General features: G+C 41.6%; 2 protein-coding genes across 4 annotated transcripts; both read left to right on the plus strand.

The window, feature by feature from the left end:
* The first annotated feature begins 1,024 nt into the window (after positions 1–1,024).
* On the plus strand, positions 1,025–7,710 carry LOC103054846 (uncharacterized). 3 transcript variants are annotated; one of them, XM_088151385.1, is made up of 6 exons: positions 1,025–1,652; positions 1,816–2,315; positions 2,550–2,676; positions 2,835–2,914; positions 3,561–3,687; positions 4,656–7,710. In XM_088151385.1, the coding sequence occupies exons 2-6, from the start codon at positions 1,917–1,919 to the stop codon at positions 5,906–5,908; spliced, it is 1,986 nt and encodes a 661-aa protein (XP_088007511.1). In that variant the 5' UTR covers positions 1,025–1,652; positions 1,816–1,916; the 3' UTR covers positions 5,909–7,710. The 3 variants fall into 3 exon arrangements, with proteins under 3 accessions (XP_088007511.1, XP_088007510.1, XP_025030899.2); XM_088151384.1 differs by having other exon boundaries at positions 1,025–1,251; XM_025175131.2 differs by having other exon boundaries at positions 1,025–2,315.
* Positions 7,711–17,996: 10,286 nt separating this feature from the next.
* LOC148214501 (uncharacterized) lies at positions 17,997–25,308 on the plus strand. The gene is given in 6 exon segments (XM_088151364.1): positions 17,997–18,213; positions 20,920–21,054; positions 21,236–21,318; positions 21,899–22,025; positions 23,371–25,143; positions 25,146–25,308. Coding segments are annotated over 5 exon segments (2,121 nt in total). The 5' UTR covers positions 17,997–18,213; positions 20,920–20,942; the 3' UTR covers positions 25,172–25,308.
* Positions 25,309–26,103: the final 795 nt, after the last annotated feature.

Genomic DNA, 26,103 nt, shown 5'->3' on the forward strand with positions numbered 1-26,103 from the left:
CCTTTAGCTGGTTCAGTTCCTTTATGATTTCAAGATGTTCTCCAGAGGCCCTTTGTTGTTAATTGTAGCCTCATAAAAAGGGTATTTCTTTCTCTTCATCTATTAAAATAGCTCTATATCAGTTTCTTAAACTTTTTTTTCTGTCAGAACACCTTCCCATTTTTAAAAATTATGGAGGATCCCAAAAGAGCTTTTGTTTGTATGAGTTATATTTATCGATACTTATTGTATAAAAAATTAAAATTGAGGCATCTGCTGCTACTACCCCTTCTCATGATTGATGGGATTTTAATATTATTTTTCAACATAGGCTGGCAAATAATTTTGATTTCGCAGACCCCTGAGAGAGTCCTGGGGGGCCCCCAAGGGTCCTAGGACCACACTTTAAGAAACACTGCTCTATATTAATCAAAGGATTCCATTTTATTTACTGGGTTTAGTCTATTCCACCCTGAATTTTTCCCCCATTCTGCATTTTATGAGGTAAAATTTTCTAGAATGGTATCTATTTGAGTACTTTCCCCCCTCAGGAACTTGTTTTCCTTCAGGATTCATGTTTTTTCCCCTCTTCCAGGCTTCTATGTGGGTCGCTTACCATCCTGGGATTTCCTGGTGGTCTCCCATCCCTGCTTAGCTTCCCAGCTTGGCCAAAACAAGCCAGCTGCCGCTTCCAACACAGCCTGGGAGACGCAGACGTGCACTTAAACATGCTCTGGGACTTGGGTCCCTTGAAAGAAACGGGAAGGGCCTGGACTGTGGGTTTGGAGCCAGGCACCTTCAAGTCTATCCTTCCAAGGGGCCCCCTGGAAGGGAGGCTTCAGCTCTGCCTAAAGCCCCACAGGTAGCCCTCTGCTGCCCTCCACAGGAGCTCAATCTCTGCGTCCCCCGGAAATTGTCCCCCTCCCTGCGCTAATAAGATGGGGCGGGCGCCGGAAGGAGCGGAGTACTGGCAGACTCCGAACTTGACAACGGAACTGAGCATGCGTAGGCCCGCTTTGCCAGCACGCCCGCGGGGAGGCTTGCAAAGGAAAGCAGGAAGCGGGTGCACCCGACAAAGTCTTCCCCCTGAAACCAATGCCCTCCCAAGACCCTCCCCCGCTTCGTGCAACCCCTGCGGCCTCTTTGCGTGTGAGGGAAGTCTCTCCCGTGAAAGAGGCCCCACGCAGAAGAGCCACCATCCCGATCAGGAGGAGGAACCATGCACAATCCCTAGGAAGGAGAGGCAAACTCTTGGGGATGCTGGGAAAAGCGGTGGGAAGAGAGGCTTCTGCAAAAAGAAAAAGAAAGCGGGGGGGGGCGGTTTGCACTTTGCATTTTGCAGATAGGCCCCAGGCTGGCCCCCAGCATCTCCAGGACAAGATTCTCCAGGAGAGCTGGACTTTCCCCCAGGTCCAGGCCCAAACTGGGAGCTCTCCATCTTTCCTCTCCTCCTCATTTCATGGGTGGCTTCTTGCTCTCTGGGTTGCCCGTGCATGTCCGATATGCTTTTCCATGGCATGAATGGAAAGGGAGTTTGCTGCTGCCACTTGGGGTGATCAGGCACTGGGTGGATGGAGCTCTGGCTGGATGAAGCACAAGGTTTCTCTTTACAAGTTCAATCACAGTCCCTACATGCCCCTTCCAGCAGAGACCAGAGATGTTCCAGGCTCTCAGTGAGTGGGAAATGGATTCATGTCTCCAGTTTACAGGGATTCTTCCATAGAGCTGGGGGGATTTATTGATGAATGAGAACAAGATTCTCTGTAGTTCTATTTGTTTTCTTCTGTATCTCTGGAAGTATCTTGTATTGCTCATGAGTTTCTTTATGCAAAACAGGAACAGACGCAGGAACAAAGAAGGCTGAGGGCCACTTTGTGTAGTTTACATCCTGTTAAGAAAGGAACCTGGAGATCAAGGAGAAACATTGCTTAGACAAAATGGATCTACAGTACCCACCAGGGGATGGAAGATTTCCTTACGCTGCACAGCCTGAATTGAAAGGAGAGAGAATTGGGCAGAAGAACCAGGATGAAGGAAACATCAGTTTGGCTGGTCAGTGCCAACGCTTGAGAGACCTCTGTTATAAGGAGGGCAAGGGGCCACGAGAGGTTTGCAGCCAACTCCACCATCTTTGTGGTCAGTGGCTAAAGCCTGGAAGGAACACAAAAGCTCAGATACTTGATCTCCTGGTCCTGGAGCAATTCTTGGCCATCCTGCCCCTGGAGATGAAATGCTGGGTCAAGGAATGCAGAGCAGAGACCAGTTCCCAGGCAGTAGCCCTCGCAGAAGGTTTCCTCCTAAGCCAGGCAGAGGAGAAGGAGCAGGGAGAACTGCAGGTAAGAAGATATCACTAGGTGTAATCAAAAGGGTCACAGCATGAAAAACAGTTACTGAATTCTTAAATGCTTCCCTTCTGGGACCTAATAACACCAGTAGGAAATTTGATGTTCTCTTCAGGTCTCTTTTTGGTAATTTGCCAGGACATGTGAAAAGATTCAAAAGGGGCTGTGAAATTGGAAATATTGGGCAGAAATGCACTCTTTTCCCTTTTCTCTTGGCTACTATTTCAGATTCAGGAGCCCTTCACAGAGGTGGCTGTTGAACACTCTGAAGCATGGGGGGATGTGCTGTATCCCTCTCAGGAGTTGGACTTGGGGGGGATCTCCCAGGAAGATCCATCTAAGAACACCTCATCAGGTAAAGAAGGGTTCCTTCTGTTCACACTGCCTGAGCTACTGTCATTCATGAGCTTCTTTCAGAAAAGTACTTTAGACCTGAGTGCAAGAATAGCTTTGTGTGTGGTTCTTTTGATGTTTCTAAAACACGTACTTGCTCCTCTTTTATCTCACTCTCAGAAAATGGTATGTCACTGATGGCACCTGTGGAAATACCTCTTTATGGTGGAGCAGAAACAGTAGTTATAGTTCCAGCTCAGGTAGGAGGACTATCCCCTCCCCCAAGCAAATTAGAATTATTCAAGGGGCATCCAATTTCATCAAAAATGGGCACAGCCAGTTTCTTTCACTTTATTAGCTCCCATCTATTCAATTTTTAGAGCATGAGCAGTTTCCCAGTAAGTAGATGGGAGCCCACCTAGGGCTGCATGTCATCTGTTAATTGAAGGCATTTCATAATACTTCCTGGAAGTCATTTCCCAACAACTTCACTGAGCTGTTGAATAACAACTGTGTTGATATCTGAGGGACAATGTAAGCCATTAGTTAAAATGTCACTCAGCACTTAATTGAGGAAACCTCTTTCCAGGGTGGTCTGGAGTCCCTATTTAATGGATCATCATGGCTGTTGCATCAGTTGATCAAGAGGCATATTGAAGTTGCTACCATCAAATGGGCTTGAAGTGCCATCAAATGTGTGGTGCAGAGTCAGTAGAATCAATAAAGCATTTTCCAATCAGTAGCTTGAGTTCTGCCCGTTTAGTATCACAAAGTTTGTCTGTAGAATGTGCTCATTTACCTACCACAGGGGGAAACTCTGGTGTTGGGATTTGTTCATTAAAAGAGTACATACAAATACTCCCAGTAACTCTTCATTTATAGGGGAATGTTCTCTTCCTGTTACAGGTTCCCCTGTCTTTTGATGATGTGGCTGTATTTTTCTCTGGGGAGGAATGGGTTCTACTGGATTTCCACCAAAAAAACCTATATAGGGAGGTCATGCTGGAAAATGCTAGGAATCTGGCCTCCTTGGGTAAGGGTTCCTCTTTGTTTTACATTCAAATAGCTGGGGAAGGTATTTTCTAGTACAAAATAACCAGCTTGATATGTTTCTAAGAGGAAATGTTGGTTTGTTCCTTTCTTATATGGAGAAGGATATCCTTAACTGAACTGGTCTTCCCACTCACTGCGGGAAGGGCTAAAGACTATGTGGTATCTTTGTAGAGAGAGTACCCTTAGCCAGGTTCTTGTCCTGCTTTCCCTAGTTTGCAGATCACCTTAGGAGTGCCTTTTGTTTTTCTGGGCATAATGATGGGGTTTGGTAGCCCTGATACTGCTTATTGTAGGATGGAACGTGTGATAAGTAGGCTCTGCTCTCTGCTTGGCTGGGTTCTCAGGAAGTGTGAGCACCCATTCAAGTGTCTCTCTTTTCCATTTGCCCCAAGACCTTCATCTTGAAGCTGCTGCCTGGAAATGTAGTGTCAACATCAAGGAGACTCCCCAATTCTGTACAACTTTTATCCAGAGCATGCAACTTCATCCAAAACAGATGGAATCTCAGTTTTCATGCTGAGTTTCCTGTATAGCAATAGCACCTATCTCTTATTTTGATCTAAATTCAGCTTGTCAGCTTGTCTTCCTACGTGCTTGAAACTGAATATTAAGAAATATAAACATTGGACTGGATGGGGAACAAGGTGGAACCATCACTTGTCAACTGCTTCGGTATGAAACAGTAGTCCCCAGCCCCATTTACTGGAAGATGGGCTGATAGAAAGAAGTAATATAATGTCTCAGGATAGTTGAGTGTCAAGATGTAGAAGGAATGTGTGCATGGGGATCTTGGTAAGGAAGGACTGGAACTATAATTTAAAAAATGGAATAGAATCAATGGGGAAATATTAGTAAAAGATGCAGCTAATGAGGCTTGATTCCTGACAGCACTCTCAAGTTGTGCTTTAAACTTCTCATGAACTTTTTTCTTTCTTTTTGGCCCAACAGGTGATGGATGGGAGAATGAGAATTATAAAGAGACAGCTTTCCAAACAGTCAAAACTGAAACTGGAGAAGAGATGTTTCAAAATCAGCAGGAACCACAATGGCCTGAGGAAAACCAGTTAAATTGTGAGCTGCAAAAATCCTCTACCTCTCAATATCCAGATGTGCATGTTTTCCTGACCCAAGAAGATCACAAAGGAATGTGTTTCCAGTTTGGAGAAATAGTTAGAGAGGAATCAGATTTATGTGAGCATACCAGAATTCATATGAAAGAGACCCAAGATGAATGCAGGGAAGATGGAAAAACTTTCAAGTGGAATATCCCTCTTACTTTGCATCAAAGCATCCATATGAAAGGAAAACCATATAAATGCATGGAGTGTGGCAACAGCTTCAACAATAGCAGCCATTTTATTTCCCATAAAAGGATCCACTCAGGTGAGAAACCGTATAAATGCCTGGAGTGTGGAAAGAGTTTCAGTGAAAATAGTTCCCTTACTTCCCATAAAAGGATCCACTCAGGTGAGAAACCATATAAATGTCTGGAGTGTGGGAAGAGCTTCAGTCAGAGTGGACAGCTTACTTCCCATAAAAGGATTCACACTGGAGAAAAGCCATATAAATGCACAGAATGTGGAAAGAACTTCAGTCAGAATGGTCAGCTTACTTCACATAAAAGAATCCACTCTGGAGAGAAACCATATAAATGTATGGAGTGTGGGAAGAGCTTCAGTCAGAGTGGTCACCTTACTTTCCATAAAAGGATTCACACTGGAGAGAAACCATATAAATGTATGGAGTGTGGAAAGAGCTTCACTATAAGCAGTCACCTTACTTCCCATAAAAGGATCCACACAGGGGAGAAACCATATAAATGCACAGAGTGTGGAAAGACCTGCAGTACCAACAGTGATCTTACTTTGCATAAAAGGATCCATTCAGGGGAGAAACCATATAAATGCATGGAATGTGGAAAGGACTTCAGTCAGAGAAGTAATCTTATTTCCCATAAAAGTATACACTCGGGGGAGAAACCCTATAAATGTATGGAGTGTGGAAAGAGCTTCAATCAGCGGAGTAATCTTATTTCCCATAAAAGGATCCACTCAGGAGAGAAACCCTATAAATGCATGGAATGTGGAAAGAGCTTTACTTGGAACTGTCAACTTACTTCCCATAAAAAGATCCACACCGGGGAAAATCAAATAAACATATTGACTGTGGAAAGAACTTCATGGACTCCAGTTCAGAGCTGATGAACAGCATGTAGAAGTTGGATACAAATGCATGACAGTCTCAAAGAAATGATTATGCCTGGTAAGGTTGAAGGATGGGGAAGAAGGGGAAGACAACAGGATGGACAATCAAGGTGCTTTCAGAAAAGTCCTTGAAAAAGGTGTGATCTATTAATAGAGACAAATTGAGATGCCAGGCATTTATTCATGCAGTACCTGGACTCTCTCTCAACTAGATGGCATCTATTCAACCACAAAAAAACAATTCCTGTGTACGCAGTGGGATATTTCAATGACACCATTTTTTTTACCATGTACCCTAATTACCAAATGGGAAAATGAGTTTTCTTTTCCCCAAATAATTTGCAATGAATTCAGGTTGTTAGCACTTTGCCTTACATTAATTTCCTGAGAAGAGAAGCTCCAGTTGAAAATGAAGGATTATAGGGGAGGTACAAGTGACTGCAGACATTATACATTTGTAGACTAACCAACTATTCCTCCAACTGGACCTCTACCAGTGGACTTTGGGGACTGTGGCTGACATTTGCTGCTGTCCTTGTCAATGTTTTATTCTTCCTCTATGGTCTAAACAGGGATTATGTCTTTTTTTCCTCTTCCTTATCCACTTACAGGTAGTCCTCGGTTAACAACAGCAATTTGGTCGTAAAGCATGATGACACATGACTACATTGCTTAGGGACAGCAATTCTGGCACTCCTGGTTGCTGTCATTAAGCAAAGATGTCACATGGTTGCCAGCTTCCCCATTGACTTTGCTTGTTGGAAGCCAACAAAGAGGTTGCAAATGGCAATCACATCACCGTGGGATGCTGCAGTGGCCAGAACTCCGAGGACCAGTCATAAATACCACTCATTTAGTACTGTTGCAAGTTCAAATGGTCACTGAACGAGTGGTTGTTAAGCAAGGACCACCTGTACTTCTTTCCCTCACTTCATTTCCAGTTTTATTCCAGCTTTTCTTTCTTTCTCCAGAGCAGTCACTTCTTCATGTTTTCTTCTTTTTTCTTGTTTCTGCTGGAAGGAGGGAGAGGAGCCTGTTTGCACATACATATGCATATGTGTGAGAGTGTGAATGGTGGGTATATGCAGAGGAGATCGGTTAGCTTGCTGCTTTATTTTGCTGGCAGTTTTCATCTGTTATTAATTCATTTGACAATCTTTTTGTCTTGGACCTCTTCTTTGGAAAGTGGTTTCTTACTGATGCACATACAGACACGTGTACCCATACATGTACGTGTGTCGCTTTTTTTTTTTTTTTTGGTCTGCGCTCAGTCATTGCTGACTCTGCAGTGACTGCTTGGACGAGTCCCTGCAGTTTTCAAGGCAATTGTTTTTTGGAAGTGGTTTGCCAGAGCCTCCTTCCTAGAGCAGAGCCCAGCTGGTGAGGCAGGAGGCGGGGTTTCCGTTGCTTCGCGCCCTTTTTGGGCGCGCACGGTTTTTTTTCCGCGCTTACCGACTCTTTTTTGCAAGGCGCCGCCAGCATTTTTCCTCCCACCGGAGTGAGAGTACCCATTTATCTACTCACGTGAGTTTTCGACCTGTTGGGTTGACAGGAACTGGGGAGGAAACAGGAGCTCACCCTGTTTAACGCGAAGGCTGGACTCGAACCACTGAAGCGTCGACCATTTCTGGCCGGCAACTTTCAGCGTCATTGGGAGGTAATTAGCAAGATTGTTTTATCTGAAGTTGGCATCCTGAGGTTAGCATTGTAGATATCCTGGACATTCTGATGTGTTTTTTTTTTTTAATGTCTACTTTTTCTGTTAGGGAGGTATCTTAAATAACACAGTCATAATATTTTCAGATACATCCAATAATTGACAGCGATTGGATATGTAAGAGACACTAATTTTTATCAACCATTTACTCAAAAATCTTTAGAAGAAAATGCAGTGGCCACTAATTTATTCATAAAAGTTATTGATTGAGCAGTAAACAGTGCCCCATTTGGAGATTATTCAGGGTAGAGAAAGCCAAGAGTGATTGCAAGGAGTTCCAGAAGGATCTCTTTCAACTGGATGGTCAACCCAAATATGGTTCTAATTTCATCAGAGCTAAGCGATGCATATTATGGCAAAAAAACACACTTGACATATATGCTGATAAAGTGTGAGCTTTGTCTAAACAGGAGGAAAATCTTGGGGCTGTAGTGTAGAGTTCAGTGCAGAGCCCAACTGTGTGGTAGCTCTGAAAAGGCAAATGCCATGTTAGGAATCATTAGGAAAGTTACTGAAGATAAAACAGCCCCCATTATTGTCCCTTTCTACTTAGCACTAAACCACACTAAGATAGAAAGCAAGCTTTCTATGGTTTTAATTTCTTTTTAATTTTGATGTTTTCTCAGCAGTCTTTCTGCTGCTGGGTTGTTTCTGGTTCCAAGTACTGAAGTTTGCTCTTTTTTTCTTTCTCTTGTATCTTCAAATGCAGATGAATCTCTCCAAATGGGTGCCTTTTCTCTGTTTCTTGATAAATCTCCATTTTTCATTCATTCTGTTCTGTTCTTTTATGATCTCAAGATGCTTGATTATGTGCTGTCAAGTCGGTGTCAATTCTTAGAAACCACATAGATGTTTACTTTCCCTTATATTCCCAGACAGCCACCCAATTCTCTATTTCATATTATGGAGATCACATTCCTGCATTAGAATGGTTTTTAATGAATGTTTGGCTACTCGGCTTCTGGTACCTCTCACTTTTTGGTCCTTTTCAAGGGATTCCTCTTCACTTCCTGACATCAGCTCATCCAACACTTATTTTCTTCACCATTCTATATTTTCTAAGGTAAAATTTTCTAGAATGTGTTGTTTTTGAGTACTTACTTAACTTCAATATTTCTGGGCTTTTTTTTCCGCCTTTCAGGATCCCACTGTTTCATGTCATGTCTCACTGCCACCATATTTCACCACCAGAGATCAGTGGCCATTTCCTAATAAAACTGCTTCTTAAAACCTTTAATATAGTAGCTGGATAACATCAGGCTTATCTGTGCTGAATCTTCACAGAGTTATGTTGAATTGCATATTTTACTTTATGTCAGACAAGTTCTATCTTCCTTTCCTCAGTTCAGAGGAGAATTTATGACTTAAAAAGGAGTTCCTTCTCAATTCTCTTGAATCCTCTTCAGATTCAGGTTTTTTTGCACATACGTATGTCTGCTTACAGCTGGATTGTCACACTATACCAACCCACATGCTAGCAAATCACATTCTGATTTAACCTTGTGTGAACCCAGCAGCCTTCTGGCAGACTCTAAGGTTGACTTTCCATAATATTGCTAAGCCTGATCTTGTTAAACCATGATTTTTTTTTATATGTTGTATGAACCTGGCTGCTCCTAGTATATAAAACATGATTATGTGAATCATAGCTTGGTTTACTGTGTGAATTCAGTCATATTTCCCACTGCCACCCTCTCTTACATTTCACTCAAGATTTCTTGCACTCTAGCTATTGTAGAATTATTACATGAAACAGTACTCTCCAAACAAGTAACGTTAAAACTGTAGCTTTAAAATGCCACATTCAGAAAGAAAAAGACATCCACATCCACATACATATGTGGATAAACACAGATGAAAATCATGTCCATATTAGGCAGGAAAATATTGTGTCACAGCTTGCAAAACTACAATTAAACAATAAAAATATGTTTTCTCTCTTCCTATCCATAAAAGGATGGTTGGGTATGTAGCAGTGTGGAAGTTGGAAAGATGGGTTTGAATGGGGCCTATATCTAAAGCAGCTATATATTAAGATGAAATGAAGATACCATCATTTTGTTGATCACATGTTGGATAAAAATAAGATCACTGTTAAATCAGGAAGTAATACAATGGTTTGCTGTCGCTTTCTTAATAGAGGCTTTTTACTTCCAAAATAGTCTACAATTCTGGGAGTTCCTGATGGTTTCCCATCCAATTGCTAACTAGGCTTACACCTTCTTAGCTTAAGGCCAAAAAACAAAAGAGGGAGGGAGGAATGCCATCTGCTAGTAGAAAAGGGTTTGTGCAGTCGTTGGTACTCTGAGCTGCTTGTTTGCTTCCAGAGATTTCATTACCTGGCTAGGTAACATCATCAATGAATAGAATAGAATAGAATAGAATAGAATAGAATAGAATAGAATAGAATAGAATAGAATAGAATAGAATAGAATAGAATAGAATAGAATAGAATAGAATAGAAATCTTTATTGTCATTGTACTACTTGTACAACGAAATTAAATGCCACCCCAGTGCAGCTTTAAAAATATAAAAACCATAGAACACATAAAACACATAACACACATAAAACATATAACACAACTTTCACATTCCATATTGCACAACCCCTGATGCTGCATTAATACTGCACTATACGATAGAATTCAGTATAGTTACAGCTCTAAGATAGAAGCTATTCTTCAGCCTATTCGTCCTTGTTTTCATTATCCTGTACCGTCTGCCAGATGGTCATAGTTCAAGAAAAGAATGTCCCGGGTGGGATGGATCCTTAAGAATGTTTTGAGCTTTCTTAAGGCAGCAGGAACTATAAAGTTCTTCCAAAGAGGGGAGAGGGCAACCAATGATCCTCTGAGTAGTGGTGGTAACCCTCTGGAGCTAATGCTAGTAAGTGTGAGGGTTTGTTCCCTGTTTATATACAGTAGCTTGCCAGTGTTGGTGGGGGAGTGGTTTTCTCCTTGGCAGAAACGTTTTTATTTGGCCCAATGCATTTCAGAAAATGTATTCCTTTTTCTCTTTTTTAATGAGAAATTTGTTATATTATAGTTTGTCTTTTTTCTTTTAGTTCTATTTTCTGTCTTTGCTGTGCTCTTTGTTTTGCATTTTAACTGTACTTTGAAATATAATATAATAAATAAACAGTGAAATCTTATTACAAGATAGCAAACTGAGACAGAAGGTGACTTCTGACTGTCTCCAATACAGATATAAATACAAATTGGAAAAAAAAATCTCTTACCCCTAATTAATCCAAGTTCACATTATTTCTATCAACACAATCCCTCTAATCATTAAAACCCACAATCAAAACTTCATTTTTTTTCCAGCACAAGCACGTAATCTAAAAAAGGTTGCCGTAAGGAGACAAATTTAGAAACAGTGTTATCTCTTATTAAAGCTGTTAACTTTGCCATTTGAGCCAATCCATTAATTTAATAATCCATTCCTCCACTGTAGGTATTTGTGGATCTTTCCATCTTTGAGCATATAATAATCTTGCAGCTGTGATCATATCCAAGAGCAGAGTTCCATATCGTTTCTTGAAAATGTATTCCTTTTTCAAGGGTACTGTGGACATAAAAACAATACTAAAATGGACACTAGACACTAAAATGATTTGCAGTACTGTATGTATCTAACAGTTCTATCTCCTCACATATATTCATAAACTCTGGATTTCTACAGAGCCTGATAGATACAGCCACATATGTATGCTGCCCCTAAAGTCACTTGAAACAAATAGGAATGCTGGGAATGCGGATTTTGAGCCAACCACATCAAATCTATCCTTACGTGGATCCCTGGAAGTGGTGCTTCAGCTCTCAGAAGGTCTCCCAGTGCCCCAGATGGCTTTGCTCTTTTCCTTGGGGGTGGGGGACTTGAGATGTAGTGGTTAAAAGTGCTGCAATCCTGCTTCCCTGGGAGGTCCTTTACTCCCATCCCCAGTATCTTTGGAAAATATGATTCCATAGATATCTCCAGTATCTATGGAAACATCACCTTTCTCCCATCCCTTGCAATATACGCTGGTATTAAGGGCAAGAACCAACAAGGGGCTTATTCTGGAAATAGGGGTCTATTGGGAGCCTTGAACCTCAACACAGACTTGAGCATGAGCCTGATAATTTTGCCAGCACATGTTTCCACGCCTTCTAGAGTTTTGTTTTGCTTTTAACAGGAAGTCAATGCATCAGTCAAAATCTTCCCTTAGATTCACTCCCCTCCCTCACTTTGAACTCCCAAGCCTCTCAAGTTGCAAAGAGGCAGCAGTCCCTTCTTCCAAACTCTCCCCACCTTATGCAATCTCTGCAGCCTCTTTTCATGCATCTCTTGAGTGAGGGAAATATTCCCTGCAGCAAGAAATGAAATCCAGGAGAGTAACCCCCCTGCCCCTGCGGAAAAAGAATGCAAAATGTGTAACATCAAAGGCAAATCCAGAAAGCATCCAATGAAGTGGGGAGGAGGGAGAGGGAGGACCTCTTTATGTGAACCACAAAAGGGAAGGGGCAATCCTAGGATTTCTGCAGGAGGGCCAGATTCAGTTTGGCTTGAGATTTCATGTGCACATCCACGCAGGCTCCCAGCACTTCCGGTAAAAGGGCATTGAAGCTGGGAAAAAAGAGGTGAACATTCCCCCAGATCCAGACCAGGACAGCTTCCTCAGCAACCCCCACTTCATGATCCTGGGAAGGCTTCATATAGGATGTCCCAGGTTCCGTTTCTAAGATGGTTTTCTAGGACAGGGATGGATTTTCCTGTCTCCAGTTGGAGTGAGCGGTCCATGGGCAGAAGGAACTTTGACCGGCTAAGTCTTTCCTTGCAGGAAAGGCTTTCTGCATGCCTCTTCTAGCAGTGAGACAAAAGATGCTTCAGGTTTAGGTGGAGGGAAAGAGTTTTTGTCTGCAATCTTCAGATTCTTATTCTACAAGGATTCATCCTACAATTAAAAGGCTGCAGAATGAGAATATCCCAACAGTATCTGGTTTCTCTGTAGTTCTACCAATTAGGTTTCTTCTCAGAATGTATCTGGAAGTATCTTGTATTGTTCATGAGTTTCTTTATGCAGATGATAAGAATGCACAAACAAAAAGGGCTCCACACTCTTCTTCCAGAAGGATACTTGTTCAAGAACCAAAGAACTGGGGTCTCGGAATGAAAATTTCCCAAGCAGTCTCCCTGTATGTTTCTCTGTGATTTTCCCCCCTATCTCAAATGTATATTTCAGGATTTCTCAAATTTTGCAGTACCATGACCTCCCATTAAAAGTAAATTAAGCTATATGACTCCCAGATAAACAAGACTAATGATTTCACTGAGGTTAGGACTGGGCAGGAAATAAATATGTCAATTTTAGTCATCCAGTTTTAAGCTATGCGTTGCCAAATCACAGCTCCCCACTTGAGGCTGTGCAGGAAAGCAAAGATCAAAGCTTAGAGTGAGTTTTGATAGTGCTCCTCCTTTGCAAAAACAGTGATCAGGTTTTTAGGGGGAAAAAACCTGTGACATACACACACACCCCTCCCAAGTTGCTCACAATCCCCTGGGGGTTTGACCCACAGTTTGAGAAGCCCAGGCATATTCCTAGCATCTTCATTTATTCATTAGTTTCTGTCTGCCGACAAAAGTTCATAACCCACAAAGACAGAGACTTGTCCAGGGCCTCTTCATGCAGTTTAGGGTTAGGGTTTAGGATATATCAAAGAAAGTTTAGGTTATATCAAAGAAAGTAACTTTGGTGATCCAAGAGAAACACTGTCCCATTTTGAATTGTATTAGAGAACACAGAGAAAAATGGATCTACCATACCCACCAGGAGAAAGAACAAGAAAATGTCCTCAGGCTTTACCTCAGAACAGAGGAGGAAGAATGGGGCAGAAGAGTTTAAAAGAAGAAACTGCCAGTTTGGACAATTAGCACCAGCTCTTCAGGGACTTCTGCTATGAGAAAAACATAGGACCATGACAAATATGCAGCCAACTCCACTGCCTTTGTAGTCAGTGGCTAGAACCAGAGAGGAGCACTAAAGCTGAGTTACTAGACTTCCTGATCCTGGAGCACTTCCTGGCCATCCTGCCCACAAAGATGAAGTACTGGATCAAGGAATGTGGAGCAGAGACTAGTTCAAAGGCAGTAGCCCTAGCAGAAGACTTCCTCCTGAGTCAAGCAGAAGGAAAAAAAAAACTACAGGTGAGAAAATTTCATCCTGACAGGTAGAATACATAATAAATATACCTGAACATCTAAATGTCTTACTGCTAGATTGTTTTGGAATTAATAATATGAAAATGATATATAATTAACACTGTAGGTCAATTCCACTGTCATTTTCAGAAGTCATATATGAAGCAAGTTGTTCTAATTCTGCCTTATGTTACCAAACACATTGGGATGTTAATGTAATGACACAGGAGGATAAACATATTGGGGTGTGAATCTACTTCTCTCAGTTTCCTTAACTCCTTTTGTTATTTGATCTTAGATGGATTTACAGGCCCAGCAGCCCTTCATTGAAAGCTCCAAGGCTATAGGGCATTCTGCACAGGAGCAAATCTTCAGAGGGATTTCCCAAAAAGATCAATGTCAGGACACCTTAACAGGTATAGGAAGCTTCCTTTCAAACAATGCTAAGTTTCCGTAAGAAATTCCAGCTACTTCTTATTTTCCTGTGCATAGTTCCTGCCCAGATTTTAATAATACTCTCAAAAGGTTTGCTTCCACCAATTTTGTCCCCCTCATAGGGAACAGAACAATGTCACTGGTATTCATAGAATCATCTCCTCTTTGTGATAGAGCGGAAACAATGCCTGTGCTTCCAAGACCAGTGGAAGTGGGGGAACATCATAAAAGATGCAGGAAATTTTGGAAGCCGCCTCTTTTGTAACTGAGCTCTAGCTGCACTATGTTCCTTAACAACAGAGGATTCTGTCCCCCACCTCCCAAAGAGTTCAGAATCTTCTTTGTACCTCTGGTGATCTCCAGCAACTAATTTGAAGACAAAATCCTCTAAGAAACAATGATAAAATTAGCAATCACATAGTAAGAATTAGAAGCAAGGAATTACATTTTCTATATTAAATTGGAAGATTAGTATCTCATCTTTCAAAAGCATTGAATGATATTGTGCAGGACTGTTCACAACGAGACAGATAGTCATATCAGCTAATTAAAAAGAAGTCATGTAAAGAAAGGCAAACTTAGATATAAATATAAAGGCTCTGCTTATAGTCACTCATGGCCTGGTCATCTCCCGGGTGGACTACTGAAATGCATTCTATATGGGGCTGCCCTTGAAGAGTATCCAAAAGCTTCAGCTGGTATAGAATGCGGTGACATGGGCAGTTATGTGTGCCCCTACAGGGGCACACATTACACCTCTGCTCCACGACCTGCATTGGTTGCCAGTTTCCTTCCAGGTCTAATTCAAGGTGCTGGTTCTGACCTTTAAAGCCCTTCCCAATGGGGCCAGATTATTTGAGGGACTGCCTCTTCCCAATTACATCTGCCCATCCCATCAGGTCTGGCAGAAGAGGTATGTTGCAGGTCCCATCTGCTAAGGAGTTACTTCTGACAGGAGCCAGGAGACAAGCCTTTTCTGCCACGTTACCCGCCCTGTGGAACATCATCCCTCCAAAGTGAGATTGGCCACATCTCTGCTGACCTTCTGGAAGTCCCTTACAGTCCCTCTGGTTGTGTCAACAGGTCTGGGGGTCGCAAGGGAACAGTAATCTGATGAGGTGGTGCCATTGTTCATAATTTGATGCTCTCTCTTAGTCTTTTCATAATAATAATTTTTGTACTTTTTGAGTGTTTTTAAAATGGTTTTGATGGCTGTTTGTAAGCCACCCAGAGTCATGTCACATGAGATGGACAGCCATATTGATAAATAGATAGATAGATAGATAGATAGATAGATAGATAGATAGATAGATAGATAGATAGATAGATGCAAAATATGGGTTTGCTATGTAAAAATGCTTAGAGTTTAAATGATACATAAAGGATTATTAAAATATTATTTTAAAGATTTAGTGAAAGTGTCCAGATATAAGTGTTTTATGTAAGAAACCGTATCTCAGAATGCTTGTAATCAAGCCACTTATAGCTTCCAGGATAATCTCAGATATCTAATTTGTACCTGGAACTGAATGCTGATACATCTGTTTGACAGTCAGGGTAATTTCCTACTCAGGTTTATTTTATTAGGTCTCATCCAGCCAGTGATTTAGAGTAGAAGTTTTCCTGGAAGCATATCCAGGGCTACATTTTAACTGCATTTGACATTTCATGCCAATTTCCAAATGAGATCTCCTAGCACTTGCAGGTACTGTAGGTGTAGAATGATCTAAGATCAACACTGATCCCTGTGAAACACCGTGGGCCTTGGGCGAAGGCAAAAACAGGATTCTTCTAGAAATGTTCATCAGGAAGCATCACATCTATTAATCATTGATTTATCGAAGGGGTGTTCCACTAGTAGCTATTCTCATTGAACAGCATCGTCGCCTACTTGGTCCCAAGTAGGTGGTCAGGCAGGGGTTGGGAGATCTTTCCATTTTCTTTTGCACTGTTTGAATCCTATTTGTAAAATGTCCATTACAAATCTCTACTTCTGTGATTTATGAGTTTTAAGAGAGAACTTGCAAGGCCTTCCTGTCCTGTCTCTTCATATGGAACATTTTCTTCCTCAAAATGGCATGCCTAACAGTGATTTTTGAAATCTATGTTAACCTTAACTTTTTCATACCACAAATAACCATGCCACCCAAATCTTAAACCATGTCCTTCCTATAGCCTCCTATTTCTCAGTCACCCAATCTTTCAGTCATACCAAACAAGCAGCAGCAAAATATAATTTTCAGTCAGGTAATCCTAACCCACCTCTTTCTTTAGCGTCTTGCAACAATTTATATTTATGGCTGGTGTGGGTCTGCCGGGCTGTGTGGCCGTGTTCAGCCCGGAAGACCCATACCAGCCATCGTATTCCAGCTGTGAAAGCCTTCAACAATTTATATTTAATTCTTGTTTTTTTGCCTTGCCATACAAACTTAGAGATGTCTTTTTGCCATTGTTTAAATAGTACATCAGTCATCAATATTGGTATTGTCTGAAATAAAAATAAAATCCTAGGTAAAACATTCATCTTGATTGCTGAAATTCTTCCCAACAGTGACAGTCGTAATTTATCCCACCTCAGTAAATCTTTTTTAGGAGGAAGATTCTTCACCATTTCCTATTTAAACCTTTGTACAATAGATGTTCCTCTTCACATTCCTTTTTTTTTAATTAAATACTGTAAGCTTAAAATATTTTATATTAATGTACGAATATGTACTGCCGTCCCTCTTTCACTGTTTGCTCCTTTTCAAAGATTCCACTTGGCTCACTGAGATTAGCCTTCTTCGTAATTTCTCAATTTTTCTGCATTTTATGAGGTAAATTTTTCTACAATAGTACATCTTTATGCACTTTAGGAACTTATTCCTTTCCATTTTTTTCCTCCTTATCTCAATTTTGATCTCGCACAGATTCACACCAGCTCCCACAGCCACTCTATTTCAGCATCTCAGATCAAGGCTGCTCCCCAATAAAACTGCTTATTTATATCTTTATAATCCTCTCTTTGGGAAGGATATGTGGGCAGAGATAATTCAGAAGTACTGTTTGCTCCTTTTCAAAATATTCCATTCACTCACCGAGATCAGCCTATTTCATCCTTAATTTCTCCATTATTCTGCATTTTATGAGGTATGTTTTCTAGAATAGCACATCCTTATGCATTTCTTCCACTTAAGAACATATTTCCTTCACTATTTCTTCTTTTTTTTTCCTTCAAGATCTCAATTTTGGTCCCACAGCTTCACACCAGGTCTCACAACATCCCTATTTCAGCACCTCAGACCAAGGCTGCTCCAGGATAAAAGAAGCAGATATAAATTATTATATAAAGATATATATTCAAAAGTCCTCTCTTTGGGAAGGATACGAGGGCAGAGATCATTCAGAATTACTCTTCATTTATGAGAGGGAAGAGAGCATTTCTTCGGTAGATCAGATATCCCTGAGGCACAGGAGGGAACGGACCATTTTTTAGCTCGGCTGTTTAGAAATGTCCTTCTCTACAGGCTCGCCAGGTGGGCCACGGTGGTTAATGCAGCTGAGAGTTTCTTGGGGTGTGGAGAGAGTCTCTTTCTCCCGTGGGTTACCCTTTGGGGCAGAAAAGACACTGAGAGCTCGCCAGGATGCTCCCAAACCATCCCTGGGTTTCGCCTGGTTCTCAGCTCGAAGCAAGCAAGGTCGGGCTGGGATTCCACGGCAGAGCTGCGCATGCGCCACAGGGCTTTTGTCCTCCCGGGCTTCTGCAAGGAAAATGCGCTCGGAGATTCTTTTTTCAAAGGAAGGCCGGAAGTGAGTGCATCAGTCAAAACCTTCCCCTGGTTTCGCTCCCCTCCCTCACTTTGCACCCTGCACCCCCGAGAGCAAAGGGATTGCAAGAAGTTCTTGCAGGAACGGAGAGGCTGCGAGTGGCGGCCTCTTCCCAGGGAAAGCAAAAGGAGCCGCCCGGGATAGTGCATCGTCCCGAGAAAGGTATTCCTTCCAGATTGCAGCGCGTGTCTCTTCGGGAGGGAGAACCGGGGCGACTCCGTTGTCCAAGCTTCCTCCCGTCTCGTGCAATCCCTGCTGATTTTCCGTGCATCCTCTGGGCGAGAGAAATCCCTTCTCCGAAACGCCGAATAGTCACCCCACTGGCTATGAGAATAATAATAATAAAAAGCCTTCCATGGGACCGAAGAAACAAAACTGATGGGGGGGGATGGGGGGGAGGACTTGCTTCTGCAAAAAAGAGAAAAGGGAGGGAGGGGAATCCCAGAGTAGGGGTGGTGGGAAGGCGTAGCCAGACCAGATTCAGTCTTGCCAGCAGGTCCCACTGGCTCCAGCACCTCCAGTAACAGAGGCTGAACTAGGAGAGCAGACTCAGGTTTTCCTTCCAGAGCCAGACTAGGAGTGCTCCATCTGTGGCTCCATTGCTTAATTTTGGAGGGCTCCTTGCATCTTGGGCCCTGCATTCTGTTTCCGAAATAGTTGTCCATGGCATGAGCGGACAAGAGTTTGTTGCTACTGTCCCTTAGGGTTAAGGTTCATGGATGGGGCAGCTGTGGCCAAACAGTGCAGAAGGTCCCTTTCCCCTGACCTATCGCCACCTTCACCAGCAATCCTAAATATGTAGAGAAGATGGCAAATCTGGGAAGAATATGTTGGTGGGAGGAGAGTTTGGGAGAGGTGCTGCAGTGCAGCTAAGAAGAAAAATGGGACAACTCAGTATGTGGGGGGAGGGGATCACATAGTCCAGCTAGATTCATTTTGGCTTAGTGCTTTGCCAGCAGATCTCACACTGGCTCCCAGCACCTCTAGTGAAAGATCTTTGAAGCAGGGAATGCAAAGTTGGGCTTCTCTGAAATGTTTTTCCATTGTATGAACTGAAAGGTCTCAGAGAATTTATTGATGTCAGTCAGGGTGTTTTTCCCTTGGTGAACAGATCTTTGGCTGGATTAATCATGAGGTCTTTCCCAGCACTAAAGGCTGCTTGCCTGCATGCCTTTTTAAGCAGAGAAGAAAAAGATACTTCTGGATTTGGGTGGCATGAAAATGGCATAGTGCCTGCAAACTTCAAACTCTTATTCTACAAAGATTTTGCTTAAATGAACCAAATGGTTGAGGTGTTTCTACCTGTTTTCTTTGCACATCAAAGCTATATCTAGAAGAATCTTGAGGAATTCATGAGTTTCTTTATGCAGACAAAAGCAGTTCATAAACAAAGAGTACTGGTTATGTCCTATCAAGAAAATAACTCTCCGTGCTACTTATATCCTGTCAAGAAAATAAGTTGAATATCCAGAAAAAACACTGGTCCCATTTTGAATTGTATTTGAAAAGGCAAAAAAAAAAAAAAAAAAATGGATCTAAAGTACCCACTGGGGAAAGAACCAGAAAAATTCCTTATGTTACTCAACTTGAGATCAGAGGAGAAAAAAACTGCAGAGAAGAACCCAGATGTCAAAATTATGGGTTTAAATTATCAGTGGCTGCACTTGACTTTTGCCACAAGGGAGCCATAGGCCTATGAGAGATTTGCAGCCAACTGCACTACCTTTTGGCTGAAGCCCAAAAGGAACACAAAAGCTGAGATTTTAGGCCTTATAGTCCTGGGACAGTTCCTGGACATCCTGCCCCAGGAGACAAAGAGCTGGGTGTGGAGCAGAGATCAGTTCCCATGCTATAACTCTAGCAGAAGGCTTCTTCCTGAGTCAGGTGGAGGACAAAGACCAGGAAGAGGCACAGGTGAGAGGATGTCATAGTTAAACAAAAGGGTGGCAGCATGAAAAATGTTGCCTTTATTTATGAATTCTTTTTTTTTTCATATAAATTTTATTATGTTTTCCAAAGAAGTTAAAATACAGAAAAATCAAGAAAAAAGGAAGGGAAAAAAAGGGGGGGGGAAATGGGGGAGGGAAAAAGAGGGGACATAAGAAAGAGTAGCGTCTGACTTTCCTTGGTACAGGTATAGATAGAAAATATATTCATCTCTTACTCTAATATCTAAAAATTTACATAGTAAAAAATAGTTTTTAATCTAATATTCAGAAAAATTCCTAAAAATTAATCTGTTTGAATAATGTATATGATTTGTACAAGATATTTCTATAAGTATAACATCAGCAAATTCCAAAATGCAAAAGTTGCATTTTTTTGAGTATCAAGCAAAAAGTCTAAGAGTGGTTTCCAATTAAAGACAAAGTTAGACAATGCCTGTCTCAGCAAAGCAGTGAGCTTCACCATCTCAGCCAATTCCATTAATTTCAATATCCATTCTTCAGCAGTAGGTATTTGTAAATCCTTCCATTTTTGTGCGTATAGGAGTCTCGCCACAGTTATCATATAAAGAAATAAATTTCCATGTTGTCTTTCCATTTGTTTATCCATCATACCTAAAAGAAAAGTCTCTGGTTTCAATTGCAAATCTATATTCAAAATCTTGTGAATCAAAGTATATATTATATTCCAATATTTCTTAGTCCACCATAAGTGATAGACTGTACCTTCACATTGAGCCTTTATTTATGAATTCTTAATCACGTCAAGAGGAGATTTCATTTCATCTTTAGGCAAATTATTCAGTTCCTCCTCCTTAATAATTTTTTAGGACATCTGAAAAGCTCAGTCCTTCTTTCAGAAGGGACCATGGAGTGGGAACAATGGGCAGGAATACACTCTTTCTCCTTTTATCTTGGCCAGTGTTACAAGCTCAGGAGCCCTTCATGGCGGTGGCTGCTAAACATTCTGATGCATTGAAGGATGTGTCGTATGCCTCTCAGAAGCTGGTCTCTGGGGGCACCTTCCAGGAGGATCCATCACAAAACACATCATCAGGTAAAGGAGGTCCTTCTGATGCAGTGGAGTCCTTAGGGTTTTGCACTGCCTGAGATACTTTCATTCATGAGCTTCTTTTTCAATAGTATTTTAGCCCTGTACGCAAGAGTGGCCTTTGTATTTAGCTTTGCTCTTGGTGTTTTTAAAACATGTAATTATTCCTCTTTTATCTCATTCTTAGAGAATGAAATGTCACTGATGGCACGTGTGGAAACATTTCTTCTTCGTGGTAAAGCAAAAACAGCAATTGTAGTTCCAACTCAGGTAGGAGGAGGATTCCACCCCATCCCCCCCACCCCCACTCCCACTGAAGTACAAATGTGACTTATTCAAGGATTATTCTATTCCTTCCAAAATGGCTTGTATCCTTTTTCCATAACCAGTTCTTTATTACCTTGCACCTAGGCAACTTTTATGAACGTGAGCAGCTTCCCATTAATATGCTAGGAAGCCAACTGAGCATAGGATACCATCTGTTGATGGCATCGTATTCTATCCCTGGAAGGGCCTCTTCTAAGAAATTTATGTAGGTGTTGACTGAAGATTAAGTTCATCTCCAGTGGACAATATAAACCACTGATTAAACTAGACTCTCAACACCTTCCAGGAAGGACTAAAGCCCGTGTTCAGTGGTGCATTCATGTCTTATCCCATAAATTAATCCAGAGGAATATTGAGGTTGTTGCCATTCAGTATATAAATGTATAGACAATTACAGGCCTTGAACCGTACTGTTTTTTCTTAGTTTCTCCAGGGAAAGTGCTCAAAACTTTGTTGCTAGAATGTGTTCGTTAAGAACTTCCTGGAAATCTACATTAATAGGACTGTTTTCTTCCTGTTTCAGGATCCCATGGCTTTTGAGGATGTAGCTGTGTTTTTCTCTAAGGAGGAGTGGGCCCTGCTGGATTTTGACCAAAAATCCCTGTACATGGAGGTCATGCTAGAAAATGCTAGGAATGTAGCTTCCTTGGGTAAGGGTTCCTTTTTACTTTAGTTTCAAATTGTTGGAGAATGCATTTGCTAGTCAAAGTAACCAACTTCTCTATTTCTTAGAAGAAATACTGGTCTTATATTTTACTACAGAAAAGGACAATATCCTCATCTGTATTTCTCTCCCCACTTGCTCTAGTAGGCAGGGCTAGAAACTTCATTGTTTCCATAGAGAGAGGAGAGTGTGCTCCCATCCAAGTTCTTGTCTTGATAACCTTAGGAGCACCTTTCTATCTTTCGGTCCCTAATTATGGCATTTGGAAGCTCTGACATTCCCACACTCTTTATAGCAGGGAAGGAGCTACAGGTAGTCCATAATGACTACTAGGTTTTGTGACTGTTCAAAGTTATGACAGTGCTGAAAAAATAATTTTACAAACAGTCCTCACGTTTACAACCATTGCAGCGTTCCCATGGTCACGTGGTTAATATTCAGGCACTTTGCAACTGGCGGATGTTTATAACCATTGCAGCATCCCATGGTCACATGATCACCATTTGCATGCTTTGCAACTGGCTTCTAACAAGCAGAGTCAATGGAGAAGCTGGCAGTAAAATTGCAAGTCATGGTCACGTGATATCTCGCTTAATGACCCATGGTGACTTGCTTAATGACCAAATAGAAAATGATGTCATAAGTCTCACAGTCATGTGATGTTTCAGTTAGCAACTGCATTGCTTAGCACCGGAGTTGCTGGTCCCAATTGTGGTCGCTGAGCAAGGACTACCTGCACTCATAATTTTGATCCGCTCTCTGCTTGGCTGGATGACTCTCCTCCCACTTGCCCCAATTGCAGTGACAGCTGAGGATCAAAGCGCACTCCCAGATAGTGGACCTGTTTTTTCATGAGAAGTGAAACATCATTCAGAAAAGGTTGAACCTCAGTTCTCAAGTCTAGTTTTGTTGTACCAACAGTACTTTCATTTTCTCTAGATTTAGTTTCAAATTGTACTCTCTCTCACAATCAATATTCAAGAGCACCTATTTGGAATTGGATATTGAGGAAGAATAGATATTCAACTCCAGCAGTTTCATGTTGACATTGAACAGGATGGGGACAAGATGGAATCCTGGGGGACATTACATGTCACCTGCCACATTCTGAACATAGATTGACAGGAAGGAAGAACTGGGATATCAGTAAAAGAAAGATATGCTGTCAGACACAATCACACCATTTTTCCAAAAGGAATGGTAGTGGGGGAAAATCTTTAGTTTGCTCCAAATAAAAGATGCAGTTAATTGGGAATGATCCCTGATGGCACTCTTAATTTGTGCCTAAAACATCTCATAAACTTTTGTCCTTTCTTTCTTTTTGTTCCAAGCAGGATGGGAGACTGGGGATTACGAACAGCCAACTGTGGAACCCCTTGAAAGGGTCAAAACTGAAACTGGAGAAGTGAATTTTGGAAATCGGTGGGGATTAAAAGGATCTGAGGACAATATGTTAACCAGTAGGCCAGAGAACTTGCCTTCAAATTGTGCAGAAATCCATGTCTTCCTAATCCAGGATCACAAGGAAAGAGGAATGTGCCTGGGATGTGGAAAAATAATCAAAGATAAATTGGACTTATGTGAATCTTGCAGAACCTACCCTAAAGAACAGCAATATGAATACATGGAATATGGGAAAAAATACAATTGGACTATCCCTCTTACTTTGCATCAAACCATCTACATGGCAGAAAAGTCGTATAAATGCATGGAGTGTGGAAAGAGCTTCAGGGGCTTGAGATCCTTTACTTCCCATAAAAGGATACATTCAGGGGAGAAACCATACCAATGCATGGAGTGTGGAAAGAGCTTCACTGTAAGTAGTCACCTTACTTCCCATAAAAGGATTCACACTGGAGAGAAACCATACATCTGCATGGAGTGTGGAAAGAGTTTCAGACAGAGTGGTCAGCTTACTTCCCATAAAAGAATCCACACAGGAGAGAAACCATATAAATGCATGGTGTGTGGAGACAGTTTCAGTGGGTTGAGTTCTTTTTCTTCCCATAAACGGGTCCACACAGGGGAGAAACCATATCAATGTACAGAGTGTGGAAAAAGCTTCAGTATGAGCAGTTCTCTTACTTCTCATAAAAGAATCCACTCAGGAGAAAAACCATATAAATGCATGGAATGTGGAAAGGCTTTTAGCATGAGCAGTTCTCTTACTTCCCATAAAAGGATTCACTCAGGGGAGAAACCATACAAATGTATGGATTGTGGAAAGACCTTCAGTCAGAGCAGTAATCTGATTTCCCATAAAAGGATCCACACAGGGGAGAAACCATATACATGCATAAAGTGCGGAAAAAGTTTCAGGTGGAGAATCCGCCTTACTTTCCATGAAAGGATTCATACAGGGGAGAAACCATATAAGTGCATGGAATGTGGAAAGAACTTCAGCATGAGCAGTTCCCTTTCTTCTCATAAAAGTATCCATTCGGGGGAGAAACCATATAAATGTATGGAATGTGGAAAGAGTTTCAGTATGCGGAGTTCCCTTACTTCCCATAAAAGGATCCATTCAGGGGAGAAACCCTATAAATGCATGGAGTGTGGGAAAGGATTCTGTACCAGTGGTCACCTTAATTCCCATAAGCGGATCCACTCAGGGGAGAAACCATATCAATGTTTGGAATGTGGAAAGAACTTCAGCATGAGGAGTTCCCTTACTTCCCATAAAAGCATCCACTCAGGAGTGAAACCATATACATGCATGGAGTGTGGGAAGAGCTTCAGTACTAGGAGTTCACTTACTTCCCATAAAAGAATCCATACGGGGGAGAAACCTTATCAGTGCATGGAATGTGGAAAGAGTTGCTGCACTAGCAGTGATCTTACATCCCATAAAAGGATCCACTCAGGGGAGAAGCCATATGAGTGCATGGAGTGTGGAAAAACCTTCAGTATGAGCAGTTCTCTAACTTGCCATAAACGAATACATACAGGGGAAAAACCATACCAATGCTCTGAGTGTGGAAAGAGCTTCAACAGAAGCAGTCATTACACTTCACATAAAAGGATCCATTCAGGTGAGAAACCATACAAATGTATAGATTGTGGAAAATGCTTTGCTCAGAGCAATCAACTTACTTCCCATAAAAGGATCCACACAGGAGAGAAGCCATATAAATGTATGGAGTGTGGAAAGAGTTGCAATACCAGCAGTGATCTTACTTCCCATAAAAGGATCCATTCAGGGGAGAAACCATATAAATGCATGGAGTGTGGAAAAACCTTTCGTATTAGCTCTTCCCTTACTTGCCATAGAAGGATCCATACAGGGGAGAAACCATATCAGTGCCAAGAATGTGGTAAGCGCTTCAATATTAGCTCTTCCCTTACTTGCCATAGAAGGACCCACACAGGGGAGAAACCATACAAATGTTTAGAGTGTGGAAAGAGTTTCAGTCAGAATGGTCACCTTACTTCTCATAAGAAGATCCACATAGGGGAAAAAGCATACTCAAATATTTAGTAGTGAAAGATCTTCAGTGACTCCAGTTCCCTTATATCCAATAAAAGTATCATGGATGTGATGCCTAGTGTGTGGGAAACAATATTTTGACTCAGTTTCCCTTCTTGTAAAAGGTCCATATGTGGGACCCCCCATGCAACTTCATTAAGCATGGAAAGAGCCTTACTTTCAACTAGTTCCCATAAAAAATCTTCATAGAGAAAAGCACACAAATATATTACATGTGGGAAGAGTTTCAGGGACTCCAGGTCTGAGTTGATGATTACATGCAGGGATGAGATACGGATACGGTGAGAAGCCAATAGATCCAGAGTCTATCCCTTGTTGAAAGATTGACTCTTGTATTCTTACAAGGGTTTTTGGCTCTTGTAAACCTATTGGCCATGAGGGGGAATAATTGTACAAGCATCCTTTAGCAAAAGGGCTCTGTTTACCATCCTTTCCTTGCATAGGAACACTGAATTCTGATGTTCCTATCTAGCTAGTGTGCTTAGACTGTCCACCCAGTGGTTAGGCTGCTATTCTGAGGGCTGTTATTTCCAGTTCCTGATTCCATCTTGTTCATTTTCTTGCTCGCTTGCTCTCC

This window comes from Python bivittatus, unplaced genomic scaffold, assembly GCF_059951505.1.
Source record: "Python bivittatus isolate LINGU-HERP-01145 unplaced genomic scaffold, Pbiv_v1 ctg000650_np1212, whole genome shotgun sequence".
NCBI lineage: Eukaryota > Metazoa > Chordata > Lepidosauria > Squamata > Pythonidae > Python > Python bivittatus.